Source organism: Balearica regulorum, chromosome 3 (genome assembly GCF_011004875.1).
Source record: "Balearica regulorum gibbericeps isolate bBalReg1 chromosome 3, bBalReg1.pri, whole genome shotgun sequence".
Lineage (NCBI taxonomy): Eukaryota > Metazoa > Chordata > Aves > Gruiformes > Gruidae > Balearica > Balearica regulorum.
Genome location: NC_046186.1, coordinates 39,001,074 through 39,025,429, shown reverse-complemented (window position 1 = coordinate 39,025,429; position 24,356 = coordinate 39,001,074). Strand labels below are relative to the sequence as shown.

General features: G+C 42.4%; 1 protein-coding gene across 3 annotated transcripts in view; it reads right to left on the bottom strand.

Moving 5' to 3' along the window:
* The window catches only part of MRAP2 (melanocortin 2 receptor accessory protein 2), a 28,364-nt gene extending 7,494 nt beyond the window's left edge, over positions 1 to 20,870 (bottom strand). For 2 of the 3 annotated variants that reach the window (XM_075747617.1, XM_075747616.1), the window contains exons 1-4: positions 13,294 to 13,422; positions 10,502 to 10,606; positions 8,565 to 8,710; positions 2,870 to 2,969 (exon numbers count right to left, since the gene is read on the bottom strand). In XM_075747617.1, coding sequence (XP_075603732.1) covers positions 2,870 to 2,969; positions 8,565 to 8,691 — 227 coding nt within the window. In that variant the 5' untranslated portion in view covers positions 8,692 to 8,710; positions 10,502 to 10,606; positions 13,294 to 13,422. Of the gene's footprint in view, positions 1 to 2,869; positions 2,970 to 8,564; positions 8,711 to 10,501; positions 10,607 to 11,500; positions 11,721 to 13,293; positions 13,457 to 14,132; positions 14,231 to 20,622 lie in introns of those variants that run through there. The other variant, XM_075747615.1, reaches the window with a different exon arrangement.
* Between the last annotated feature and the right edge of the window lie 3,486 nt (positions 20,871 to 24,356).

The following is a 24,356-nucleotide window of genomic DNA, read 5'->3' as shown; positions in this document are numbered from 1 at the left end:
GTTCCCTAGGTCCTCCTTCTTCCCCTTTTTAAAAATAGGGGGCATGGAGGCATGTTTCCCCTTTTCCAGTCAGTGGGAACTTCACTGGACTGCCATGACTTCTCAGATATGATGTACAGTGACTTAGCAACTTCATCTGCCAGTTCCCTCAGGACCTGTGGATGCATCTCATCAAGTTCCATGGACTTCTGCACCTTCAGGTTCCTTAGATGGTCTTGAAACTGATCTTCTCCTACAGTGGGCAGTTCTGCATTCTCCCAGTCCCTCCCTTTGCCTTCTGCAACTTGGGCAGTGTGGCTAGAGCCCTTGCTGGTGAAGCTTTGAGATTACATCAGCAAACATTTTGTACAGATAGGTTACATGAACACATGCATTAGTTGCAAAAATGCATTTTTACGGATGTTTTTAAATGCAGAATCAAACATACCATGCTATTTTCTCCTGAGTGGTGAATGAGAGAGAGTGCTTTTCAGGCAGAAATTCAGAAAGATTGTCAACAATATTTTTTTTTTTTCCCCACACAAGCTAATGTTCTACACATACTGATATGCAAGCAATCAAAAGAAAAGTGCAACGGGCATCATTTCCATAACTAATTATATCTCTACCTCTCCCCATCCATATGCTGACCCTCCTGGTCTGAGAAAGTACCCAATTCTGAACATCTTGTACAATTTCTAAAGTACATGCTATCATACCCCTTTATATTGAGCCAAGAAAAGCATACTACTAGAAAAATCAGAGTATTCCACTTGGGATTGATCCATCTGAACCCAGTTACACTTATCTCTCACGTTAATGGTACTTTAAAGAACAGTCAAATTGACTTACTGAAGTCAGAGACACCTTCATCAATCAGGCTGGTTTTCTCCCAAGACCTAGGAACCCCATTAACATCTATTTCTAAAGGAGGGCTGCAAGACAGCCCACTAATGAAGTGGGAAGTCATGAAGAATCCAGTTAGGTATAAAGACAGAAGATGCAGGCAAACTAAAACCACAGCCTGCACTGGTTTTACAGGTAGGTATTTCTGTTCTCCAGGTTTTTATACACATGTATCAAAAATGAAAGGAAACAACAATATTCACTGGCCTTAGCTTATTCCTGGATGATCTATTTGCAGTACCATACACATTTGGTTAATAAATTTAAGCACTATTTCTTTGAGATTTGATAAAGGTGCCAACTCAGCACACATAGTTAGCGGGCAAGCATTCAAGCACACAGCTCCCAAAGCTACAAAGGAAGTTTAAAACAAACTACAGAAAGGAATAACTGGGCTCTCCTCAGCAACTGAAGAAAAAAATATATTAAGATTTAGATTAGAAGAGACTTCTGGAGGTCTCTAGCCTGACGCCCTGATGAAGGCAAGGCCAACTCTGAATTCAGATCTGGTCAAATTCTACATCCAGATAACCTAAGACGGATGTTTCACAAACTCTCTAGGCAACCTGTTCCTGGAAAATTCATTAAGAAAGCAGAAAAACAGTGGGAGATATCAAGCTCTGCTACTTGAAAGTACATTTTTACAAGTGTACAAACTTTAGACAAATATCCATATTAAATCCTCTTTGTTGTATATTTGACTTCACCACTTCTTCCCCTCTCAAACTATTCACGTGGGATACAAACTGAGATGCTCAGCTAAGAAACAAGATCTCCAGGGAAAAGAGGCAGCACACAAACACTTACAAGGACTTTAAATATATTTGGGAGTAAGGTCTGGCTACTTTATGACAGTTTGTAAGGGAGGCAAAAATACCAGCAAGTCAGTTCTGGGAAGGTGAATTCTTCTGCCTCTATTTCCTTCTCACAGAAGCAAAAATTTAGGAGCACAAAAGAGGCCCATGATATACATAGATCCTCTCTAATATGTCCATGTCTCTAGACATGTGCTATTACATGAAGTTTCAGAGCCAGTCTACATATGACTAAGTAACAAAGGGCCTTCAGCAGGCAGAGGTAGGCAGGCTGCTTTAGGAAGCGATAAGCACTAACAATTGCCTTTCACAATCAGCTTCTCATCATTGCTACCTACCTGCAAATGATCTCACTCTCCAGAGAGGCTTTTTATATCTACTTTGTGGCATGCAAGCCTGAGAGGAGATGTAGGTTTAAACTTTCTCAGAGGAAGGGACACTGACAGCCTACGTGCTGTGCAAATGCAGATAAATGGCTGAGGCAAGGCACATACTTATCAGCCAGAAAGAAGAAAAAAAGGTTAGTTTGTGACTTTCAGGGGTCCTTGGTGCTAAACAAATGTGGAGTTGATCTGTACTTCAGCATCTACTGGAATTTCTCAGCAGAAACTAAGACACTCAGACTAGGGGACCTACAGGGTTAAGGGAAGATTTTGTAAGTACTACCGATAGCTACCTTTCGGATTGAACACACAAACATGTGGAAACCCACCAGACTTCAACTTCATCAGTTTAACATCTGTGCTACATTTTATTTGTATAAACTCTGTCAGTATTCACATTTCTCTCTTCCACTCCATCCTAACGTGAGCCTACCTAGAATGACCCCATTTATTTGCAGAACAGTAATCTAAAGCCACCTGTTTGGCAGCCTACCCACCAACTTCCTTTTAGCATGAAAATGCATACATACAGCTATTCCCTTCTCTTACTGTGTGCCTACTGATTATTTGCTAAATAGGGAACACATTCATAACAATTCTACAGAAGTGCTTGGAACGAAGATTATTTGAAACAAAGATAGACTGCACCCTTTCATAAGAACAGACTAGAACAAGATGTTACTGAGCCAGTGCAATGTCAGCACTGTTGCTGCTTGTTTGGGGGCTGCAAAAGAATAGACATGCCACTTAGCAGGTTGGATTTGTTATTCCAGTTTTCAGACTCACTCTTGATGTGGTGCTCCTGTCTTCGTCAGCAGGGTCAGGACAAAAAACATGAAGATGACAAAAACTGCAAGACCAACCCAAAATCCAATCACAATGGAATCTGGTAAAAAAAAAAAAAGAAAACAAGATCAGTATTTCACCCGGACTTGCAGAAGGTTTCCTTCCACATGCAGCATGACTGCAAATCTCAAAAGACTTTGCATCTTATTCCTGGGTGGCAAAGAAGAAGGATGATCAGATTTATCATTATCTATTTTTAAACAGAAAGATGTCATTGAAGCTCTTACTTCTAGCCCAAGTTTTGCTGATGTCTGGACAAACCAGAAACAAGCTGAAAGAGGGAAAACACTGAATTCTCTTGGTCAGTAAAGTAAGAGCAGCTCCCTTTGTGATGCCTGTCCCATTTCCAAGCATTGCTTTAAAAACAACTTCAGTGCTAGAACTCAGAAGAGAGGATTATTTGATTTTCAGCAAAAACCTCTAACTGAACTCCTGCTATTTTAAATGATTTCTGCCCCAGACCATTCAGTTTCTGGAGTTTGATGGATTTCTCTGACACAATAGGTTTAGAAAGATCTAGCTTTCTCTCAGTGTTAAGATAGAGGGTTCTGACATAAATGGAACCACAGATAAAACTATTTGCTACCTCAACAAATATCAATAACCACCATATACAAGACATTTTGAATAATTTTTAATTTGTGTTTCCAGCTTGCATGCAGAAAGCTGCAATACAATGTCAGAGGACCCAAATGGAATTGGACAAAAAGGGTTAAACCACCAGCTAATTAAAAGGAAAACACCAACGCAGTAGCCAAATATAGAAGCAATTGGGAAGAGCATGGCTTTTTGCCTGTGTGCATAAAATGTACCTACTGTTCTCATTTATAGCAAATGGACCCATAGATAAATCACCACTCCTACTTAAATCTATGCCCACTTATGACTTCAAAGTTGATCCACAGTTGCTTCTGAAGGAAGCTCAAAGCTTCCAGGAACTTGATTAAGAGAGATCCAAGTGGGACAAACATATTTCCAGACAACAATCAATTGATAAGCATGACCTGGTCCAGGACCCACAGTATACAGGTACTTTTTCACCTGTCATTTCAGTTAGGTTTTTTTTTTTTGGTTATGCAAATATTCAAAACTTTCAGTGTAAAAGTTCAAAAAAAAAATTAACATACAAACATGCAAGAGGGAAGTCTTGGTCAGGACAGGTATCCCATCTACCCTTAACCTCTCATTACACAGCTACTACTGAACCTCAGAGATCCTTGTTGCCTGTAAAGCTACACGATGATCTGTCTGACCCAGCGCAGCAGGCACAGTACAGACCTTTAGCCCACCTGTTCAATCTCCTACAGAACTAACTAAAGACACCAGAAAACAAGGAATCAGCTATCCTGCCTGGTGCTTGACCGCAACAGTTAATCACACTCCCACTGTGAAATCTCTTCCATGCTAAAAGGAAGATCTGGAAACTGGAAATAAATTCAAAACATTTGCTCTTTCTCTGCAAAGTCAAAGTGCCTGCTGCAGCTTGAGGTCTTCTCCCTGTGAAAATACTTTATCACAATTAAGTCACTCCTTTATTCCTTTTTCTGTTAAGCCAAGGAGTCTCCCACTGCAATGTTTATTCCATCTCTGCCACATCTCCCCCTCTCAACACCCTTTGTAAAATAACTAGAGGATGGTTCAAGTATAGGTGTCCATGATGGGGGGAGGGAGGGAGAAGTTTGTAATAGTCCTTTTTTCTTAAAGCATACTGGTATGAGTTTGTGTAATTCCATGCATTATGAGCCCTAAATTATTTTCAGAATCATTCTATAATTATAGCCTGTATTCAGTGGTTCAAGATGCATTTTGTGTTTGGCCTTACTAATACACAATAGCTCATAATTATCTATCATCCTACCAGACTTTATACTACCTTAGAATTTCATCTAGAAAGAAATACTCCTATTAAAAAAAATACCAATTAACCATTTACAGCTACTAGTACCTACCAATTAGTCAGACATGCTTCAATGATATGCAACTGCATTGATAACCAGAATGTAAAGTCTGATCAAGTAAGATGTCTAAAACACATGCACATAGATTATATTGATCCAGCTGCAAAATACAACTCACCAACTAAGGGAAAAAAGGAAAAAAAATAAAAATAAAAAAATAAAGATTCTGATAAGCTACTACTCCCCACCAAAAAAAAAAAAAATCATACCTGCCAGCATTTTTTGTGTGCTGAAAAACAAGCCTGTCTAGTTGTTTGTTTGATGTCATCGTCCCCCCCCCCCAACGGAATTCCTAAGTTTACTGCACCTAAAGGTACATTTTCCTTGTTTTATTGTGGCTTCTGATGCACTTCCAACCTTCTGCTGTATCAATTACACTCTTTGGATTTTTTTAAAATTAAAGCAGGTGGCCTGAGTTCTCTTCAGTATTTCATTTAGGTCTCACTCATTTAACTGCAAATCATTCAAACCTACTAACTTCTAAACATTTAATTCAAAATAAACAGTACACAACATTTATTAAAAAATATGGTACACAGGACTACATTTATAATACTGTCTCAAGTTACAAATAGATTGGGAAAGCATCCCATGACTTTCTCAAGTTGCAGTATCAGCCTTCCTTTCCTTCATAACACAGACTCATAACATCCTGGCAGCAGTCCTGACTCCCTTGAGTATTTCTACGTATTTTACCTCTCTAATATTACTAAGATTTCTTCTGTTCCAAAGTGTTACGGTTTAGCCCCAACTGGCAGCCAAGCACCACGTGGTCGCTTGGGGAGGAGAATCAGAAGACAAAGGTAAACCTCCTGGGTTGGCATAAGAACAGTTTACTGGGACAGCAAAGGGAGAGAAAAACAATAGCACTTAGAATATTCAAAGTGGATGATACACAATGCAATCCGCTCACCACCTGGAATGCAATGCCTAGCCTGTCCCCAAGCAGCAACTCCTCCCTGGACAGCTCCAGCCCTTATATACTAAACATGATGTCATATGGTAGGGAATATCCCTTTGGCTAGTTTGTGTCAGCTGTCCCGGCTGTGTCCCCTCCCAGCTTCTTGTGAAAGTTAACTCTATCCCAGCCGAAAACCAGGACACAAACACACAAAAAAGGATTTTGTTCTCATCTCTGCCAGTCACAGATATCTGCTGGCTATCTTCGTCTATTTACTTTCTAAAGCTTTAATTTACAAAACATCTGGTGCCTACTTTTCTGGATTTTCTGATTTCTAGTTCCTGCCTTCACTTCTCCTCAGGCAGAACATACTTTTTTACAGCTTTTTTTTGCAGTCATATATTTGAGAAGTCACTGTGGCATTTGAACAGCTCATCTTCTCCCCACTTTTTTTAAGAAATGTATTATTGTGTATGAGATTGCTTTGTCAATATTTTTTTCACAGGTCACTTTGCACAGATTTCTCTCTGCTTTCAGAAAACAGGCTTCTGAATTCCTTTGTATGTACGTTAAATTATTATGAACCTCCTCTTGCCTACAATGAATTAAATCATCATCAGTCTGAAAGTGGCCTCCAACTTTCTCTTGTTGAATTCATCTGACATTATGGTTCAAAAAAAAAGTGTCCTCATTTTGGGTGAAATACCTTGTATATCAAACAATTAAAAAAAAAATCACACACCTCTAGTTTTAAGAAGGGCCTGTGACGTTTTACAGCTGGCCAAGTGTCACTGCCACCCTGCAACACCTGAACTGGAGTCCACACCCCTTTAAGCTCCCCAACATAAGTTACAGGTATTCATCAACACCCCTTTTTTGTCAATACTCAAGGTGTCCCTCCTAATCCAATGCCTCTCCTCCTTCCTCCCCAGTTTAGGATTTTAGTGAAGTTAAATGTCTGACCTCATTGTCTCCACATTCCTCAACAGTTTCAACTGAGCTGGAAATAGCTGGAACAAGAAATACACCAACATACCATGTCATACACACAGACATAGATTGTTCCTTTACTAGATTAAAGTCAGCCCTCTAAGAACGCATGCAGTAACACCAAAATAAACAGAGTCAACTCCAATCGTCAGGTTAAAAAACCCAAAAAACAAAACAATGAAAAAAATCCCAGACGGGACTTCCTAGGTCACTGATTCAATACTACTATTGACCTCTTTCATAAGTACATCAAGCTCCACCTCAAAAGCAGTTGTTACTTCTGTCCCATTCTCTAGTAAGAGTTGTCCAGAACCCTCCTGCTCTATGAACAGCACAGCCAGACAGTGAAGCCGCCACACTTAGCACGGCAATCACTTCGATGGCAATCCAAGATCTGTTATGCTGCTATACCTTCCACAATCCAGAGGTAACTATCATATTTTTTTCCCTCCTGTTACACTCTTTGACACACCGAGCTAAATAGGAGGCATGTACATAACACTGCACCTAATCTTTGTAATCAGTAGTCTTTGTAATCAGGTTTGGCCTCTGATTAAGTGGAAGAATAGAATATAAATTAGAAACATGATAAAAGCTAACCTACATTTTTCAAGTACCTAACATTTGTAAAAATACAGACAGTAATCAGCAGACTTTTTTTGGGGGGAAAAAAAAGGTAAAGTACAAGTCAGGCTAAAAAGCAAGTTCTGCTCTGTTTTTTTTTAAATGTGTTAATAACAACTTCAACAAGTTTCTTCTGTCCTTTACAGAGCCTCCCCAAACCTCCTGACTGTGCAGAGCCAAGGGACATCAGCCTTTCTGGGTTGCTCTTGGCCACTGCAGGCACTCCCATTTCCCAGTCTGAATCCTCATCATGACAAACGAGGCAGAAAGTATGTATCCCACCCTGGACCAGTGCTCCAGCACTGGATGGAGACCCTTCCCCAGTACTTTGAAAACTGGTGCTCAAACCCTCTCAAGTGTATCCAGCTCAGAAACAAAGAAACAAGATGGTTTGCTTCTCTTAGGCATAATGCTTATTGATTTTTTTCCTTTTTTTTTTTTTTTGTTTCCCCCCCCAACCATCTCCCCCTACAAAAAAAAAAAATGCATAAAAGCCAAAGCCATTGTCTAGATTTTAGATGTTAGTCCACCTGTACTGGCTTGTGCTAGCTAAATTTCCTCTGAATTCCTACCCATATTCTTCATCTTTCTGGTCCTTGTCCTCCACTTGTTACATCTACTGTAAAACAGTTCCAGTATTAGCAGAATGCCGAATTTAGCATTCTGAGAGAGAGTCCCAATGATAAAAGTTTCTTAACAAGTAGAATTTTCTTTTTTTTGTTCTATATCTTTTAAAAGCCTGAAAATTATTTTCTACGAAGAAAAACAAAAGCAGTAAGGCTGCCCACCACTGCCTTTTTAGCATTAACAGGAACAAGAACAAAGCAACGCAGATGATACCAAGTAATCACCAGAAGCAGCAGTGGCTGTATTTGTCATTATAAACTGTTCCTGATAGCCTGATATTCCTCAGTATTGACAAATTTCTACCACAGCCAAGAAATCCATGGTTCTCTCAAGCATAAAAAAAAAAAGTCAAGAAAAAGACACAGAATAATAAACAATTATTATACTCTAATAAATAGAGTAATGCCTCTAATTGCTGAGCATTCAAAAAATTAGGAGAGAGATATTTTTGTACAGTAATCAGTTACAAATGAAGAGCAGGAACATTAAGGTGGGGAAGCTCAGCTGCAATAAAGTATGACTCTACTGAACTTACACTTATGAGCCTTCAGGCCTTCAAACGACACTGGTCCATACTCATAGTACTCGTACTCCCAGGTGTAATCAGAGTTAGACAAGGCCTGCTGGGAGGTTCTGTTAGAAATCAGCCTCAGGGCAGACATCTTGCACCTCAAAATATACCTGTGGATACAAAATGCATTAATAGAGACTACGTACTGCTAGCACATCTTTTGCTTTATAGAGGATCCTTTCTTATTTATGGGATCTTTTCCACATCACTGTTCCCAAGAGCAGCCACTTATGCTTACGAAGGCGCTCTCTCTCACCTGTTCCTTTAAAACCCAGTATCACTGCTTCATCAGACAAGGATATCACATCCCCTCCCACTCCCTCCCCAGTCTTGGCTTGCCCACCACCAGTCAACATAGCGCTTCTCTTCAGTGGAAAGAGGAGAACCTATGCTCACCTCCACAGAGATGCCTGTAAGCGTACAAAGCATCAAAACCAGGCTCCTCAAACTGAATATAGCTTTTATAGCTCAAAATAGTAAGTAACAAAGACCACCAGCCTCAGCAGCTTAGGATGAATGCTGCCATGAAAATCTGGGTGGAGAACTGGTCAGACTACCAGGCTCAAAGGGTTACATTATCCATACAAAGTCCAGCTGGCAGCTGGTTATCAGCAGTACCCCTCAGGGACCGATACTACGATGAAATGGAGTGAGCTTGTAGCAAGTTCATGGATTGTGCAGGGGACACTCAAGAGGCTGGAGAGCAGATCACTACTCAGAGGGACTGGGACAAGCTGGAGAAACGGACTAACAGGAAACTCACGAGGATCACCACTGCAAATGCTAAGTCCTGTATCTGGGAGGGAATAATGCCATGCAGTAGTACAAGCTGGGGGATGACTGCTGGGAAGCAGCTCTGTGGAGAAGGACCTGCGATGGACAACAAGCTGAACATGAGTCGGCAACACGCCCTGTGGCAAGGGTGGCCAAGTGTGTACTGGACTGAATTAACAACAGTGTAGCCAGCAGATCAAGAGAAATGTTTACTCTTCTATACCTACCACTGCTAAGACCTTATCTGGGGTACTATATCCAGTTTTGGTATCCCAAATACCAGAAAGACAAGGACACTCTACTGGGTCTGGCTGAGATGGAGTTAATTTTCCCCAGAGCAGCCCTCACAGTGCCATGCACTGGTGTGTTATCAACACCTTGCCAGCTACCAGTGTTTTGGCTACTGCTGAGTAGTGCTGGCACAGCATCAAGGCTGTCTTTCCCACATTTCCCCCCTCTACCAGTAGACTGGAGGTGGGCAAGATCTTGGGATCAGGGTCAGCCAGGACAGCTGACCCAAACTGACCAAAGGGATATTCCACACCACAGCAATAAAAGCTAAGAGAAAGGAGGAAGGGAAGTGGGGTTGTTATTTACATTTGTCTTCCAGAGCAACTGCTACACATACTGAAGCCCTGCTTCAGTGGAAGTTGCCAGACATCATCTGCTGATGGGAAGCAGAGAATAAGTCTTCCGGTTTTCTTTGCTTCCATGCACAACCTTTGCTTTGGCTTTATTAAACTCCCTTTATCTTGACCCACGAGGTTTTTTTTTCCCCCTCTTATTTTCTCTCCCCTGTCCTGCTGAAGAGGAGAGTGATAGAGCAGCTTTGGTGGGTACCTGGTGTCCAGCCAAGGTCAACCCACCACAGGCACGCTGAGGCAAGTCCAGTGGAAGGCCACCAAGACTGTCAGGGAGCTGAAGCATGAGAGCCTAAGGCAACTGGGTTTGTTCAGCCTGGACAAGAGAAGGCCCCGGGGAGACCTCAGTGCTGTCTACAGTTACAGTCAGAGGGTGCACAGATGACAGAGCCAGACTCTTCTCAGAGATGCAGAGTAAGAGGACAAGAGATAACAGACACAAATTGGGAAACAGGAAATTTAATGTAGATACAAGTAAAAATTTACCTGATCTAGTTGAACATGCTTTGAGCAGGAAGTTGGACCAGATAACCACCAGAGGTCCCTTCCAACCTAAATTTGACTGTGCTACTAAACAGCTTCAATATGCCACTATGGAAGGACAAATAAAACAGGAGTGATTTTCCCCACAGATTAACAAAAACTGCAATGCAACATTAAGCATCACTAAAATTGTCCTGACAGATATTTCTGTCATTACCACAACACTGCACTAGGGATTTACATTTTGCAGAGTAATTTTTTCAGAATATTAGACAGTTTTATGCACACCAAAAGAGAGCGCATCTCTGCATAAAACATCTGCTGCAGCAGCTGGAGTCAGGACATCCAACTTGAAACACATTACAAAATACTTATTGTAAAAGCAAATTGAGCTTTGGGTAATTTTGCATTCAATTAAAACCCAGCAGGGTGAAGACTTCATGCAGTTCATAAAACTATGGCAATTAGTTGTTCTGTGGGCAATGAAACTTCTCAGAGCACAAAGTCAAATCCAGATAAAGTTTCTTGAAGGGCCTTAAATAACCATGTCACACAAAATAACTGAGCCTTCAATCCTTCCTAAGGATTGAACAAGGCTGTGCAAGTAAAGCACATGGTTCAAGTGCTAGGAGGGCCATACATAAAGAACATGAATCAGGTACAAAATGAGGAACACAAATTCACCCAGGGAATATGGACAGCTTTTCAAATTTGTAAAAAAGTTCTTTCTGCAACCATTAGCAAGTGCTGGCAGGAATGCCTCAAAACAATTTTAAATAAATAGTGAAGTATGCTTGAAAAAGTAAACTTCATACCCAGTTACAATGTTCAGAACATACCAAAACTTGACTAACAAATGATAAATCCTTTAAACAAGAAATGAATCTATTTCTCAACTTACACCAACTTAGTTTTCACAATGAGCAATTTGCCAGTGGGGAGGGAGAAATGACCAAACCCAGTTTGCTTGAATCAGAATAAGGAGCTTCACATTGCCCTCACCTTCCTTTAGCCACTCAGAAGGGAGATTAAATAGCCTGAAGCACAGAAGAGGAGGAAGAAAGACAGTAGACAATCCAGTTCATGGCTGAGAATGTTTCCCATTCTCTACTTCCAACCCTTAAAGAACATGACTGAAAGATGTAAGTCTAACTTGAAGTGACCGTGTTAACAGTGAAGTTCCTTCTTTGCTTTCCCAGTGACTAGAAAGTCTTCTTACTTCCTGGAATCAGAGAAAATATCTAATTAAGCTTTAGAAAGTTTTTCTTGTTTTTAATCAACTAAATTAACTGCTGCCTCTGGAAGAAGCAAACAGTACAGAGAGAAACCTAAGATTCCTGTCCTAGTTTGCTCCCATCTCAGCTCTGTCAGTTGTCCCTTACAAGACTTTGTGTTTCATTTTGTGAATGAGCCCTAAGAGACTACATGGTGCTGCACAAGGTTCCCACCATCTTTACCTTCTCCTTAAGGTTTTATTGATGATGCATCTCTTGCCAAATGTTATTAGCACATTTCTGTTTAAGAAATGCTTTTCTCTTTTATAGCCTTATCAAGGAGCCTTTAATTTAAATACTTCTCATATAGCATCACCAGTGTTTCTTCTTCCACCTCAAGTACAGGCAGATTAGATTAATTGGGCCACATGCAGATCTCTCTCCTGATCTACTCACTGGAGTCCATTTATGATTTATGTGGAGAATAGCTACTTCTAGGACAAAAAAGAATCTGTCTTGTTTCAATCTTAGGTTAGGACTAGAAGCTGCAGTGTTTCACTACTGTCTACAAGCATTTCTAGGCCTACTTCCATTGTAGACAAGCCACTGTCAGAGACAGAAGTGCTAACTGAAACATAGGTCACCAGCTCCCAGGCTAAACCTTTTCCTCAGGATTTGTGGGAAATATAATACGCGCCTCGAAATGATCTAGCAAACCTTTTCTACTTAAAAAGTCAGCCTACTATGGTGAAACAAGGACCAGCACAGGGAAAATACTGAGCATTAAGACCTTGCAGATCCTGAGGAAGAGCAAAGTAGGGTGAGCTGGCCTGCTAGCAGCCTGTCATGTGCACCCGCCAGGCTGCAGCAGGTTGTGGAAGGACTGCGGGTGCCAGATAAGGGCTTCTGGGAAGGAATTCCCCTAGGAGATGCACTCAAGCGCTCTTCCTGCCATGAGTGGACAGCAGTGATTCATCCCACAGCTCTGAGGCATGACGGGGAGGTCCTCTAATTGACCTTGCTGAGGGTTTTTTTTTGGGGGGGTGGGGAAGGGGCACACGAGTTGCTTAAGGCAAACGTGAAAGCCCCTCTGTTGACTTCGATGTGTATGGACGCAGCTAGCCATTCCTCACTCTGGCTCATTTCTTTCAGGAGTAAGTGAACAACAAAAAGCTTTACTTTGATCACTCAAGAAATCCCAAAGCAGGGCTGCGTTCAGTGCTGCCAGCCAGGAGATTCAGGCAGGTCAGTCTCCTGGAAACCAAAAGTGCTCATGGCCTTCTGGAGCATTGGGTTGGTCTCTGCAGATAAAGGATGTCAACTGGTACACAGGTACAACTACAACTCCTGGAGTTGAATTATACCTTCATAAGAACTCGTTTGTAAACTGTGTGAAAGTTTGTAAGGTCATAGTTTGCCTGCCACTGGTACCTGAGCAAGCCAGTTTGACCATTGGGCTATATTTGCACAAAATCCGCATCGTTGAACTGCAGCAGCGGGCCATCAAACTGTGCTGCAGTTGGACTATTTGCTTCAACCCAGACATCATCGGTACAATGCGCAATGCTCACAGCCACTTACCTTTCAAACTGAGTCACTGTAAAGGTAAAATTGGACACACACCATATCTGAAGTACAACTTCATGGCTTACACCACCACTGGGGCCACAAATGCAAATCTAGTTTTGTGCACATCTGGAACCAGCCTTGTATGTAACCAGCAACAACTACCTCCAAACTTGACCTGCGTGCACAAGAATAAAACCACATGGACTGGTCAATGTACTGTTCATTTCTGGAGCAAAAAAATCCTACCAATATGGTAGACACAAGCAACTTGATAAATTTTCAATCAAAATCTACATTTATTTTCTACATACTTCCATTCTGCTTACTATCATAGAGTCTAAGCACTTTATAGTCTTCATAGACTAAATGAACAAACTGTTGGCCCCTTACAAACTGTGGAGATTCCAAAATCCAGGCAGTAAAAAGAAGTAGCAGAATTTCAAACCGTGAGAAGTCCTAGCCTAAGAAAGCTTAGCACTACACCCTGATGAATCAGCTAGGCAGTACAATTAACCCAGAAGTTGTTGGCTATGAGAAGTTAACAACTCAAGCTGTTCCCATACCCTCGAAGTCCCCATATCAGCAACAATATTCTGCAGGGGAGGCAGGGGGCTAGGGAACCAGCCACCACCATATTCCTTTTCTTACCCCATCCCAAGGGCTAAGAGATGAAGTCAGAAGAAAAGAAGTCAGTGAAAAAACCAAGCACAAACTTATTTACCCTACACTGCATCAGCTGAAAGGTAATACAGACCCCATCTTTCTACAGCCCTGCTACATGGCTATTGCTTTGAAAAAGCCATGCCAATCCCAAGCACTGATGAGAAAGAAATCTGCAGGAAATACTTAACCAAATGGTCCTTGCTTCTTGCCAATTCTTGAGATCCTGGATGGGCAGGATTTCAGATTAAACTTGTGGTCTTTTCAGGGGAATACACAATCTTCCCACCTACAATAAGGGAGAAGAAAGCTATACAAAACAAGTGAAATTTAGCAATAAAAATATAAAGACACCTGAAAACTGACTGTATAATTAAAAAAATCAAATCATACCTGTCAAATTTGAGTGCATGATACCTGGGACTTTTCTTGGAGAGAAAAGAAAGTACCATTGTTAACAGTGGTTACGTTTGTGATTGATGCTCAAACAGCATCATCTGCATGAGCTGTTGCACTAAAATAACAAGAATGATGTTGCATTCATCACAAAAGGACTTTATAACAATGGTAAGGAAAAGCGCTTGTTTAGTCACTGTTTATCCTTGGAACTAAGGATGAGAAAGGATGAAGTTACAGACATCTGTGCCTCATACTACTGAGTTACACATCATATAACACACATTTTACTATCCTTATAACTGTGCAACGTAAACTAGGCTCCAACAATAAACTATTTATACACCACACATACATTCTTATGAAAATGTCTTATTTTCCATGTACTAATGCTTCATATCTTGTGCTGTGTGTGCACTGCAGTGTAAAAAGAGGTCTCCACAACTATATACAATTTGCATGCTAATCGTTTAAGTACTGGTTGTACTTAGTTTAAAAACAATGACATTGTGTCTTTTATTAACAAATAAAAGACCAAAACCATTTACCAAATATTTTCCTAAAGATAATAATGATATATGCAAACATTAACACCCACTTAGTAGTTCAACTCAGTAGGGGCCACCTGGAAGCTAGGCAGAAACTATTATGAAATCATACCGTATTATGAGTACAGACAACTATACGGATCTGAAAACAGATAGAGCAAATACTATACAAGCTCACTCATATGCCTTGTCTGAGAAGACAGCTGAATTATACCTAACATTGCATCACAGAAGCTACGTATTCCTTCAGTTCTTAAAGTTTCAATCCTGCACTGACAGCAAAGGGACATGGAACACTCAGTATAGAGCTACTGGGATTTGCTCCCAAAACACACTGAAGCAAATAGCTTAGCTTAACTCCAGTATCAAAAGCCTTAAAAACTGCAGTCAGAATATACAGTCTTAAGAGACAGTATTATCTACAAATAATAAAGATTGTTACCCATAATTCCATTTATTTCCTGTAGCTAGGGCAGAATTACACAATCAATCCATTATCCATCTTCAATTTACAAAGTTGAGCTTCAGTTGAGCTCAGAAAACATTTCATTTTGACATTCAGCATGGCAAAAAACCTGATATATTAACAAGAATTCACTCTTCCACCCAAATAATACATCTCTACACAAAAACAATAAAAACCAAACACCTTGACAGTTGTTATAGCCACAGTAGAAAACAAGACTAAACCTTTCTTTTAAGCAAAGTCTATTTTTCTAAAGAGAAAATAACAGGTTTAGATTTCAGCATTTTTTATAGAGGGAAGATTATCCTTTCAGCAGCCTTTTCCCAGACATCATAGAATCATTAAGGTTGGAAAAGGCCTCTAAGATCATCAAGTCCAACTGTCAACCCAACACCACCATGCCTTCTAAACCATGTCCCGATGTGCCACATCTACACGGCTTTTGAACACCCCTAGGGATGGTGACTCCACCACCTCTCTGAGCAGCCTGTTCCAATGCTTGACCACTCTTCCGGTGAAGAAATTTCTCCTAATATCAATCTAAACCTCCCCTGGAGCAATTTGAGGCCATTTCCTCTCATCCCATTGCTAGTTACTTGGGAGAAGAGACCAACACCCACCTCAATACAACCTCCTTTCAGGTAGATGTAGAGAGCAATAAGGCCTCCGTTGAGCCTCCTTTTCTCCAGACTAAACAACCCCAGGTCCCTCAGCCACTCCTCATAAGACTTGTTCTCCAGACCCTTCACCAGCTTTGTTGCCCTTCTCTGGACATGCTTCAGCAGCTCAGTGTCCTTCTTGTACTGAGGGGCACATAACTGAACATGGTACTCGAGATGCAGCCTCACCAGTGCAGAGTACAGGGGCACAATCACATCCCTACTCCTGCTGGCCACACTATTCCTGATACAAGCCAGAATGCTGTTGGCCTTCTGGGCCACCGGGGCACACTGCCAGCTCATGTTCAGCTGGCTGTCAACCAGCACCTCCAGGTCCTTTTCCACCGGGCAGCTTTCCAACCACTCTTCCCCAAGCCTGTAGCAGTGGTGGGGGGGTGTTGTGACCCAAATGTAGGACGCAGCACTTGGCCTGACATGCCTCAGCTGAACTTCTGCTGAACCTAGTTCTCAACATGGCTCATGGACACGGCTGCAGATACAGCAAGGCTGTGGTCAGAAGAGAGCTCTGGGTATCGCTGAGCCCATTTTCCTCTCCCCGCCAAAAGTCAATCTCCTCTTAGATGTACAAGTACGGCAGCTTCAAAAGCCAAGTTCCCTGAAGACCAACCAGACTAGAAGAAGCCCTATCAGTAAGCACTAAAGTACTGGGACCTTTTAAGTCCTACAACGTTAAAAATGCTAACATCAATGGTATATGTAAGCACATTCAAAACTTCACAAAAGAAAGGCTGCCTTTCCCTCAGCTATTTATAATACTGCCAATTTTAACCTTTCATACTATGAATTTTTAACCTTTAACCTTTCAGTAAACATCACAGTTACAGGTCCCAGGCAGATTTATTACAGAAAACTCTGAAGTGAAAGAACTCTGGCACATCCACTAATGAGGTAAGAGTAAACCATAAAGCAAGTTTGCAACTAGCCTGCTCTGAATGCCTCTGCTTTTGGGCTGCACTGTTTTCCTGAATTTTCCTGCTTTAGTAAAGTAGTCCTTTTTTAAATTTTATTAACTATCTCTATTAGTTTTATTCTCACAGAAAGCTCGGTGCTGAGATGGGGATGTTTTGGATTCCTTGCTAATCCTGATGTCTGTCAATCCAATGCCTTATTCTGAATAGAGAGAAAGGGAAGCTTCTCCCCCTCCACACTCTTACTGATCAGCCCACTGCAGGTCAACTGGAATGGCTCCATCAGGAGATAAGTTAACTATAAGAGGCGTTTTTAAAATATCATCAATTTGTGTTATCACATAAGAACCTATTAAAAAAGCTGCCTCCATAGCAGGGACAGAACAAACATTTTAATTTTTCTTTTTTTTAATAACTAAAAGGTGATGTGAAATTTGAAACAAAAAAAAAATCTCACTGTGAAGAGAATTTATGTAAATGCACGTAACCCTATGCATAGAGTTACTCAACTAGATTTACTCAAACTGGCTAGTCTGCAAGTCATGAAGAAACACTGGAAGCATAGTGCTCAGTGCAGTCAAAAGAACAACTGAATCTAAGAACAGAGGCACCTGGGAGTATTTCAGATAACCACACCTAAACTGACTATTTGTAACAGGGGCAAGGCTGAAAGAAGGAAGTACTGTTATGTGATTGCTTCTGGGAAGCTCAGGACTGATAAACAGCCAAAATTACCTGGCCTCCTTTCGTGTCAGTGACCTGGGCCTGAAGACGCCCTGCGCCATGCAGCAGAGGTGCTGCTGCTGCACAGGCCACCCCTACCAAACCTGCAGAGTGCCCCATGACAACGTGCTGGCCCCTGGGTTTAAACACAGAGCAGCTGTTCATAGGGTTGCACAGCCCAGAAGATGGCTGAGTGCATTCAGGACTCATTTCATAGCTCTGTTTTCATTTTGTATCAGTGAAAAAAAAACACCATAGTGCTTTGAAGTGGAAGCTGAGTACATTTCCCCTCTCCCATGACAAAATAAGACTCTAATCTTCACGTAATGTCCATCTGGTCTGAAGTAGAGGCCACAGCACACTTCTCATAGCACCTCGTCACTTCTCAGTCGTGCTCCCCACAGAAATAGTTTTGTTCTTTGTCTATGCTGAAGCCAGCGGAAGATAAACTGGCAGAGATGAAAAAAAAACCCAGGTACGATTGACCATTTTTTCAGAACTACTCCCACACTTGGCTATCTCACAGCTGTGGTTTGAGTGTGCTATGGTGGAAAAATCTTCAGTTTACGCTCTCACCCACACAGGGTCTGTAAAGCCATAATCTCTCAGACACAAATAATACCTGAGCTTTTCAATTTGAAAAGTCAGTTACATATTATGTCTCCTCAAGAACTAACAAAACAAAATAAAATAAAAAATACAGCTTTTCTTGAAAACTTCCACACTTGAATGACAAGTGTTTTCTGAACTTTTGTAGTTAGCCTACAATACGATGCAGAAATTTTGCCTTAATCATTCAGTAAGAATTTCAGACAGTCACTGAAATGGAGCTGTTTATTAAAAGTCAAACTGGTTTGGGATTTTTCCAAGCCAGAACTGGGTTTGGTTGTTTGGGTTTTTTCTGTCTTTAGATCTAATTCTTCCCTCCAGTGCTGCTGAAGAAGCAAACAATTTACCGTAGTGCCTCAAATACAACTTTCTTTTCAGGTAAATCAGACGGCAGTACACAACTCACAAGTACACATCTGAATTCTCCCACTCCTAATCCCTGCCACATCTCTGTGCTACACCAGGCTGTAAACAAGCAACTAGAGACCAAGGAAACATCATTAAAACAGTACAACCAAGGCCCATTGCAGTGAGTATGCAGAATAAAAGCTTCACTTATTTGTACTAAAATTTTGCCAGTAATAGATCGTATTATTGGTTCAAAGACTGGAAATTTTATTTAAATTGTTGAACAAGCATCAAGAGCATCATCTGTGCTTCACCTTAAAACCTCTTCCACTACAAAGCGTACGTGGGCAACCAGCAAAAGAATAGGCAGTAAATGACTTTGTCCAGCTCTTAATATTCTGGATTTTTTTTCCTTCAAAAAAAAAGTATTCTCTCACAATAGCTTGACTTATTTTATATATTTTTGCTTGTGATTGATACACCCAGAATATCTCGTTATTTTTGGCAAGAATGGAGCTAGGCTGTCCTCAGTCAATGGAGAGTTGCCATTCCCCTGGCATCTTTCCAGGTATTTACTCCTGTGGTAAAAAATTGTCTTGACTCCCTGATTAGGAACCTGAATAGGAAACCACAAATGGACAAGAAAAAACAAGCAGTATTAAAGACTATTACCTGATTATCTCCAAGCAGAAATCAAAACATCTATTTATTTCCACATCAGTTACGTAAATCTGCATCCCTGTGTATACAGCCTCTGGGGAGCTCAAATGAGAGTAACAGACAGGAGCAGAGGGAGCAGCTCTAAAACAGACCAGTAGGCTGTGAAACACACCTGGCAATAGAAGTGCCTCAACGTTCTCAGAAACAAAACCTGACCAGCCTTGCCAAGGCAGTTTAAGACAGCATTGCCACTGCTGTCCCATCCCTCTACCAGCTACGCCTGTCACAGGAGAAGTAGTAAACTAATAGCATGCTTACACTTCCTGTCACCATCCAGCACTAGGTGCTGAACAAGGTTGATACATCAGAATGAGCGAGGCAAATGTCAGGGAACAGAGACTGTTCAGAGGGAAGTTTTGCTGGCTTGTCACTGAGGTGATCATCTCCAGCAAAGACAAGGGCTGACAGCTCAGGAGAGGGACCTGAACTGCCTGCCACACCAGTCAATGTCCACAGAGGCTGCTTACCAGAGGAAGAGACTGCTAAGAGGACTGTTAAGAGATTGTGTTAAGGGAGAAGGCGGGGGGGGGGGGGGGGAGAGTATGAGAATCAGCAGAAGACTAGGGAAGAGCACATGGGGGAAAGGAAAGAGGGCGAGACTGAGAATAGAAGTAATCTAAGGCTGCATGGAGGAGAGACTTTAATCCTTTTCAGTCTGAAAGCACAAAGGGAGATGTCATCTAGGAAAAAAAAAACACCACAAACACACCACAAACTTATCTTGCTTTTTTTTTTTTGCAAACATTTTATGTTAAATTTTTAAGTTCATTCAAATGCTCAGTAGTCAGAACAGAGCACAACATACAATGTGGTGGGGACTGAAAAGAATTTCCATGTATTGCAAGCAAGCTATGGGCTTTCTACCTGTTTTGCTTTTGAATACACAGACTTCCTAACATCAGACAGAATCACTCCGTCACGAATTCAGAAACGCGACACAAGCTTTCTGCAGGTGGCATTTTCCACATCACCCAAATGAATAGTACCACCGCAAGCTTTTTCTTATTATTTTAAATAAAATAAAAATTGGAGGAGTACTTCAGACCTTAAGGCTTGCGCAAGTTGAAACCACTCAGCCGCCTGTTAACGCAGGCTGAACTACAAACACTTGGGGCAGCGGCACCCCACGCCGCACAGCCAGGAGCACCGACCCACCCGCGCACCGCCAGCCGCGGCAGTGGGCCCTACCGCGGAGCGGGCAGGGCAGGGCAGCGCCGCCCCATCCATCCCGCCCTCCGCTCAGTCACCCCCCCGCCGCAGAGCCGTTTCCTCACCACGCTTACCCGCACCGGGCACGTCCTCCCGCGCCTCCGTGCGCGCCTCCAGCCCCCGAAGCGCCACTTCGTCCCAGACGAAAGGCGCAGCCCTCAGGGATGCCCTCGCCCCGCAACGATTCAGCGCTGAGGAGAAGGAGCCGGGCGGGATGGAGCCGGGCGGGATGAAGCCAGCGGGAGGTGACGCCCGCTCCCACCCTCCTACCTGACTGACTGACTGGGCGGCGGTAACGGCCGCGCCGCGCGCGAGCCGAGCCGAGCCGAGCCGAGCCGAGCAGGACCGCAACCCGCCACAGCCAATGAATCAGCAGCAGCCGCGGCGCCCCAGCCCGCCCGGGCGGCATGGCACGGCCACGTGACGCAGCCGGGCCAATGGGCAGCGCGGGCGGGAGCGCTCTCGCGGGCGGCCGCAGGTGCGGGCAGCCGCAGGTGCGGGCAGCGGGGCGGGCAGGGTTCATCGCCGTGAGGCGGCCCGGCTGGCGGGGACAGGCCCCGGTCCCTGACCCGGGCCGGTGTGCGCGTCCGCGGGCGTTGAGGGGAGGGGAGGGGAGGAGAGTAGGGAGCTGCACGGCTTCTGACGGGAAGAGCACCATTTGGGAGTAGCTGCCATGTGTTGCTTGCCTCGCAGGAGCACGCGCATCTCAAGGGGGAACGTCAGTTTTGGAGGGTGAGGAGAGCCGAGAAGGGTGGCCTGGTCCCGCTGGAAGTGGAGGGGCAAGCGTGTTTGCACATGGGTAGGCCTGCGGCCCCCCGTGGGGAGTCATTGCAAGTGGGGCCCTGGGCAGCCAGGCCTGCTCCCGGTGAGGTGCTGTCTCTGCTGCCAGGAGGTGAAGGGCAGTGCTTTAAAACCACAGGAATTGTGTGGCCTCTTGCACCATTTCCATCCGTATGAATTGCAGTTTGTTAAAACAGAGACCTTTAAGAATATGTGAAATTAGTACCTCACTCAGTTGCAATTGTCAAAGCAATGCAAATGACAGAGTCATGGAGGGTTGGTAGGACGTCTGGAGATCATTTAGACCTCCTGAAGCAGGGTCAGCTAGAGCATGTTGCTCAGGACAAAAGTTGGGTCTTCAGTATCTCCAAGGAGAGAGACTCCACAACCTCTCTGGGCAACCTGTCCTAGTGTTTGATCACCCTCACTGCAAAAAAACCCATTTTACTCATGTTTAATGGAAGTTATGTTACTTTAATTTGTGCCCATTGCCTCTTTTCCTGTCACTGGACACCACTGACAAGAATCTCAGTCCACCTTCTTTATTCCCACCATCAGTTATTGGTGAGAGCATCCTGAGCCTTCTCTAGGCTAAGCAATCACAGCTCCCTTAGTCTCTTCTCATACCTCACATTCTCCAGTCCCTTCACCATCTTCGTGGCTTTTAATCATCTTCATAGCAATCAAGTGCTGTAATGAACGACGACTTAATTTTGCAATCCAGTACTAGGAAACAAGTCTCACACACACCTATCCAACAGAGCCACCGGCCTGCTGCAATACCTACCCTCAACTGTTGTAGTGGATACTTGCTAGTTCTCTGGTATTTACTCTTTAGCATCAGCCTCTCTATGTGGTTCTTATTCATTTGTCTTGCACTCGAATGCAGGTTGTGTGCAAGTAAAGGCATCTGTGAAACCACCATTTTTCACCTATTTCTTTCTAGGCAGGATTGTGATCTTGGACGGTGCTGTCTCTCTCCAGCAACAGTCATAAAATCTATCAATGCTGTCATATTTATCTCAAAAATACAGAACTGACGCTTATGCATCGTCATTATTATGATCTGAAAAGTGAATAAGCACAATGGCAACTCGGGAACCTCCCATCTCCTGCTAATCCCACTGCTGTTGAAAAGGCAGAATGACTCAGGCTTTTGTTCATCTTTCTTAGCCTTAAAAAAAAATTAGCATTCAAATTCCCTCTAAAAGAAAGAAGCCTCATGTAGCCAATACCCCACTTCCACCACATCTCCTGTGCTTTGTCCTTTAAGGAAAGATTTTAGAGCTTTTATACCAAATGCAGAAGAGGCCAAACAAAACCAAACCATAGCTAGGCTGAAGAAACAGATTTGTAGCATTTTCTCAAGATTCTTAATTTCATTTCTAGCAATTATTATTAGTGAAAATGCAGAAGTAATAACTATTCAGTAATAGCATTGTGGCTGAGACTGCAGTGGGAGAAATGTAGTGTTCTTTCCTGATGAGATGGGGAATTGCAGGTGCACAAACTCCAAGTGTAGATAAGGGTGCTGCACGATCTTTTTTCCATTCCTCCTGTCATTTCATTTTCAGTCTCTTCATGCACATCATTAGTGTCTCTTCCTCCTAATAGAGACAGCAGTGGGAATTTTTAAAAGGCAAAGGAATTCAGCTGAGGGAAGAGGTGAGGCAGCACAGGCACTCACATTGTGGCTGACCACAATGAGGATGGAGCTTCATCTACAGCAGCTGCCCTCTTACGGCTCAGCAGCTGCAGCATCAGCCCAGGGTTTAATGACACACAGTTAGAGACCGCATTTACAATTAAAGCACAAATTCTTCAGAAATTAATTGTACCAGTCCTCACTTGCCAAATCTGTAGATTCATGTATAGTCAGTAGCTGCCTGGTGTTTAGCAGCCATCTAGAAAGCAATAACAAAGACAAACAAAACAAAACAAAACCCCAAACCAAAACCCTCTTCACTGTAGCTCAGTTAGAATTGGCAAAAAAATCAGTCTTGAAAAGGAACATTCTTACAGAGTTAAGAGCTTTGCAGTTCTTCTGGATCTGTGGTGGTTTAAACAGAAGGCAACAGAGGGTTGCAGGAACTATGGGGAAATTCCACATTGTGGAATAGCTTCTAAGAGACCGTCCTCACCCGCAGCAGCAGTAGAAGAATCCACCTTCCTCCACTGGAGCATCTTTCAGTGCTCTTACACTCAACTACTGAAAATGCTGTCTTGTTTCCAGTTGGAGTTTGAAGCTCTTAGTACCATTTCTGTGTTATAAGCAAGTTGTTTCCTGGTCTATTCTTATGGTAATTGTGTCATTATAATTAACATTCTTTGGATAAGGTTCATAGTCTTGAACACTCCATCCCTTAGACTGATTTTTTTTTTTTCCTTTTGGTAACCCATTTCAGTTTTTCAATAAAGATCAAACTTAGCCATTATTCCAGCATCAGCCGCATGAGAGGTAAATATGACCACTCTACTGATCCTGAGTATTCCCTTTTAAGTAAGGCATAGAGCTGACATAACTCCTTCATAACAGCAGTTATGTCTTTTACTGACAGTTTTGTCCTTTAAAACTTCAGAATCAGAAATTTCTAGCATATACTCTTTTTTTCTTTATGTATTTCTTTTCAGTCTGTGTTCCTCTCTGTACAGACTGAATGTTCTGAAATACCTTTTAATAATAAGAGAAAAAAATCCAAGTAAGCTCATGCCTCTGCCAACTTGCTGTTGTTAGCTGTTTGAAATCTGAACCAGCACTGACCCCATCTTATTGGCATTTTAATGTGATTAATCTTCTTATCTGAACACAGTGCAGATATTACATGTAACTTGCAGTTATTTTTATGAGGCAAACTTGTAATCTAATTTAAAAACTGATTTATAATTTTTAGATATACCCTAATTCCTTTAAAAATACCAAGTGATACTTAGGCTTCGAATAAACCCACGCCTCTTTTTACTGTCAGTGGTTAAAACAAGTAGGTCTCTCTGTCAGCCAGCAAATACCAGTAATCACATTCTTGGGCAA